The sequence below is a fragment of the Silene latifolia genome, chromosome Y (assembly GCF_048544455.1).
Source record: "Silene latifolia isolate original U9 population chromosome Y, ASM4854445v1, whole genome shotgun sequence".
NCBI lineage: Eukaryota > Viridiplantae > Streptophyta > Magnoliopsida > Caryophyllales > Caryophyllaceae > Silene > Silene latifolia.
In genome coordinates this window covers 433,320,245-433,324,592 of record NC_133538.1, presented here as the reverse complement: position 1 = coordinate 433,324,592, position 4,348 = coordinate 433,320,245, and the positions used below count along the sequence as shown (strand labels likewise).

The window sequence follows — 4,348 nt, the reverse complement described above, 5'->3', positions numbered from 1 at the left end:
GCGAAACTCAGAAAATCGACCCGCTTTCTTCTTTTTCCCTTGTTAATCAAGAAGGTCCTGGTCAGTCCATTACACATGTCCGTCTTCGCAGCGATAATTATGAAGATTGGAGCCGTTCTATGCGTACCTCCCTTAAATCTCGCCGCAAATACGGATTTTGTGATGGGTCGATTACCAAACCCACGGACGGCTTCCTTCTTCAACAATGGGAAGTAGTCCATTGTACAATTGTTCAATGGATAATGCACTCCATTGATGACTCCGTCAAGAACTCTGTTTCTCATACTGAAAATGCCCGAGAATTATGGCTTGATTTAGAGGAACGATTTTGCGTGGTCAATGGTGCTCGTGTTCACGCTATCAAGGCTCAACTTCACGATTGTCGTCAAACCAAGGGTATGTCTGTTACCTCTTATTTTGGTGATTTAAAAGTTTTGTGGGATGCCCTCTCTGCTATTGAACTGCCGTTCGCCTGTAAGTGTGGCCGGTGCACCTGTGACATTGCTAAAGGTGCTCTTGCCCGCCAAGATTCCGAACGGGTTCATAAATTTTTAATGGGTTTGGATTCGACTCTTTATCGAACACTTCGCTCTCAACAGTTGGCTCTTGACCCGCTTCCCTCTTTAAATCGTGTCTATCACCTCGTTCTTCAAGAGGAGCGTCATCTGTCTCCTCCTGCCGTGGTTGAGGAGCCGTCTGATGTCATGGCATTTGTTGTCCGTCGTGACTCCTCTACGACGAATAACTCCTCTACCACTGCCCCTGATTGGCGTGCATTGCGCGACCTCGAAAGACAAGAAAAACGTAAGCTGTCCTGTACTCATTGCAAGGCCCCTGGTCACGAGGTGTCCTCAAGTTTCATCAAGTCCCAAAAATTTCCGGATTGGTGGGGGGACCGTCCTTGAACTCTTGAAGAGATGGTTGCTTGACGACAAAATCGAACCCCTGCTCGTGCTAATTTTCTTGGTTCTGAAGCAGTTTCTTCCTCTTCTCAGGACCGTCTAAGTGGTATGTCTCCTCATTGGATAATTGATACAGGAGCTTCTCACCATATAACCGGAGATGAGACTTGGTTGGCTGATCCTTACCCGATTCCTCCTTATCCGGTTACTCTCCCAAATGGCCATCGTGTTTCGGCTAATATAGCCGGGACAGTTCGCTTAAATGAGTTCGTAATTTTACGCAATGTCTTATTTGTTCCTAGTTTAACATGTAACTTGCTCTCGGTTTCACAATTGCTTGCTGTCACTGATTGTGTCATAAGTTTCACTAATTCCTCTTGCCATATTCAGGACCGTTCTTTGAAGACGAGGATTGGAGTCGGTGAGCAAAGGGACGGTCTTTACTTGCTGCGTGCGGTGGTCAAGCCAACTATTAATCGGGTGAGCGCTGATTCTTTTGAGCTGTGGCATCGGCGACTTGGACATCCGTCTAATAAAGTAGTTAAATTGATTCCTTGCATTAATTCTTCTTCTCCCATTTCGGACAATATTTGTGATATTTGCCATGAAGCGAAACATTGTCGCAGTAGTTTTAATTTAAATGACAATAAGGCATCTACAATTTTTGAATTAATTCGCTGTGACTTATGGGGGCCTTATCGTACTCCTTCTTCTTGCGGGGCAAAATATTTTTTAACGATTGTTGATGATTGCTCGCGCACAATTTGGTTTTATTTGCTGCTCGATAAAACGGAAGTCACCGATATGTTTAAAAGTTTTTTAGCCATGGTGAAAACTCAATTTTCTGCCGCTGTCAAAATTGTGCAATCGGATAATGGGACGGAATTTTTTCATATAGCTGACTTCCTTCGGTCACATGGGATTATTTTTCGCACTTCTTGCGTTGACACGCCTCAACAAAATGGCCGTGTCGAACGCAAGCATCGCCACATACTTAATGTTGCCCGAGCCTTACTTTTTCAGGCACATCTTCCCATTTCTTTTTTGGGAGGAGTGTATCCTAACTGCTGCATATTTAATAAATCGAACCCCGTCTCAATTGTTACAAAACAAGACACCTTATGAAATTTTATTTGGGTCCGCACCTGTTTATACCCATATTCGCACATTTGGTTGTTTGTGTTTTGCCCACAATTTACGCAGCAAGGGTGACAAATTTGCAAAACAAAGTCGGAAATGTCTTTTCCTTGGCTACCCACATAATAAAAAAGGATGGAAGGTACTTGATCTTACCACTCGAGAAATTTTTGTCAGTCGGGATGTTTACTTTTATGAGCATAGTTTCCCTTATGCTTTTGCAACTCCATACCCTACTCCACCCGTGGATGACCCCGTTATCCCATACCTTGCCCACGGCCAACCCGAGCCTGAAACAGTTGAAGCCGGGGAAACTATTTCCGATGAGCAGGTCATTTCTGTTGCCACCGAGCAGGCTGCTCCTAACGACAATGAGCAGGCCGACACCATTAATACCGAGCAGCCTAATGATAATGCCCAGACTATTTCTACTTCTTCTACTAATACCGATTCTGGTGAGGCTCCTGTCATGGGCCGCGGCAAAAGGAATAAAATTCCATCTACTCGTCTTCGTGGGTTTGTAGTTGGCACCACCGCAGGCACGTCCTCCGATTCTGACTCCTCACCCGACTCCCCTCGCTCTTCAGGTACTCCATATGCTCTTGCTAATTACCTTACTTGTACTAATTTTTCTCGCAACCATCGAGTCTTCCTTGCAGCTATCTCTAATGTGGTTGAGCCCCCTAGTTTCCGCGTTGCCATTAATGACCCACGGTGGTGTAAGGCCATGGAAGCCGAAATTACAGCACTTGAAAACAATGGTACATGGGAACTAGCTGATCTTCCGTCTGATAAGAAGGCTCTTGGTTGTCGCTGGGTTTACAAAATCAAATACAAGTCTGATGGTAGCATTGAACGGTATAAAGCTCGGCTAGTCATATTTGGCAATCATCAGGTCGAAGGTATTGATTATGGTGAGACTTTCGCGCCTGTTATAAAAATGGTCACCATTCGTACTTTCTTATCTATCGCTGCTGTTAAGAACTGGGAACTTCATCAGATGGACGTGCATAATGCATTTTTGCACGGCGATCTCGATGAAGAAGTCTATATGAAACTTCCACCGAGATTTAGCAAAGGAAAGGAAGACAAGGTCTGTCGTTTGCGCAAATCTCTTTATGGGCCTCGTCAGGCCCCGCGTTGTTGGTTTGCTAAATTGACTGCTGCTTTGCGAAAATATAGTTTCACTCAGTCTTATTATGATTATTCTCTCTTCAGCTACGTCACTACCAAGGTCTGTATTCACGTCTTAGTTTATGTGTATGATCTTGTTATTGCCGGGAATGATTCCGTTGCTATTTCTAATTTCAAAGCATACCTGGGTCAATGTTTTCATATGAAGGACCTGGGTCTCTTGAAGTATTTTCTGGGAATTGAAGTTGCCCGTAACAAAGAGGGTATTTTCTTAAATCAGCGAAAGTATGCTCTCGACATTATTTCTGAAACCGGTCTATTGGGTGCTAAGCCCGCTCTCACCCCTATTGAGCAGCATCACAAACTCGGAGTGGCAACAGATGATTTCCTCGCGGACTCTGAGTCTTATCGCAGACTCGTGGGGCGCTTGGTTTATTTAGCCGTGACAAGACCCGATTTAATCCTATGTGGTGCACATTCTCTCGCGCTATTTAAGCAAACCCAGGAAGTCTCATATGGAAGCCGCGCTTCGAGTGGTCCGGTACCTCAAAGGACGGCCTGGACAAGGCATTCTTTTGTGTTCTAATAGTGACCTCGTGGTTAATGGGTGGTGTGACTCGGATTGGGGCGGTTGTCCCTCAACTCGTCGCTCCATTTCCGGATGGGTCGTTTTTCTTGGCTCTTCTCCTCTTTCGTGGAAGACTAAAAAACAGCAGACGGTCTCTTTGTCCTCCGCGGAAGCCGAATATAGTGCCATGGCCACCATCCTCTGTGAATTGAAGTGGATTAAGGGCCTATTTGCCAGCCTAGGCGTGTCTTTCTCTAGTCCCATCAACGTTTTTTCGGACAGTCAGTCCGCCATTCAGCTTGCCCAAAATCCCGTCTTTCATGAGCGCACGAAGCACATTGAAATTGATTGTCATTTCATTCGTGACGCAATTGCCGATGGTCTCATCACACCTTCTGATGTCTCCACTCACCAACAAATTGCGGATATTTTCACTAAGGCCCTAGGCTCGGTCCAATTTGATTTCCTTCTTCGCAAACTAGGCGTTCTCTATTTACACGCTCCAGTTCGAGGGGGGTATTAGGCATATAATATCGGTTTGATATTATATGGGATACTCATATATTTTGGTTATTGTAATCCCGATATTATCGGGATATTTCCCAAC

The 4,348-nt window shown here is 45.0% G+C and overlaps 1 protein-coding gene across 1 annotated transcript; it reads left to right on the top strand.

Annotated features, from left to right (window-relative positions):
* Positions 1-242: 242 nt before the first annotated feature.
* On the top strand, positions 243-3,759 carry LOC141632589 (uncharacterized). Its single transcript, XM_074445125.1, has 4 exons — positions 243-804; positions 979-1,172; positions 1,293-1,408; positions 2,106-3,759. The coding sequence occupies exons 1-4, from the start codon at positions 243-245 to the stop codon at positions 3,757-3,759; spliced, it is 2,526 nt and encodes an 841-aa protein (XP_074301226.1).
* The last annotated feature ends 589 nt before the right edge of the window (positions 3,760-4,348 follow it).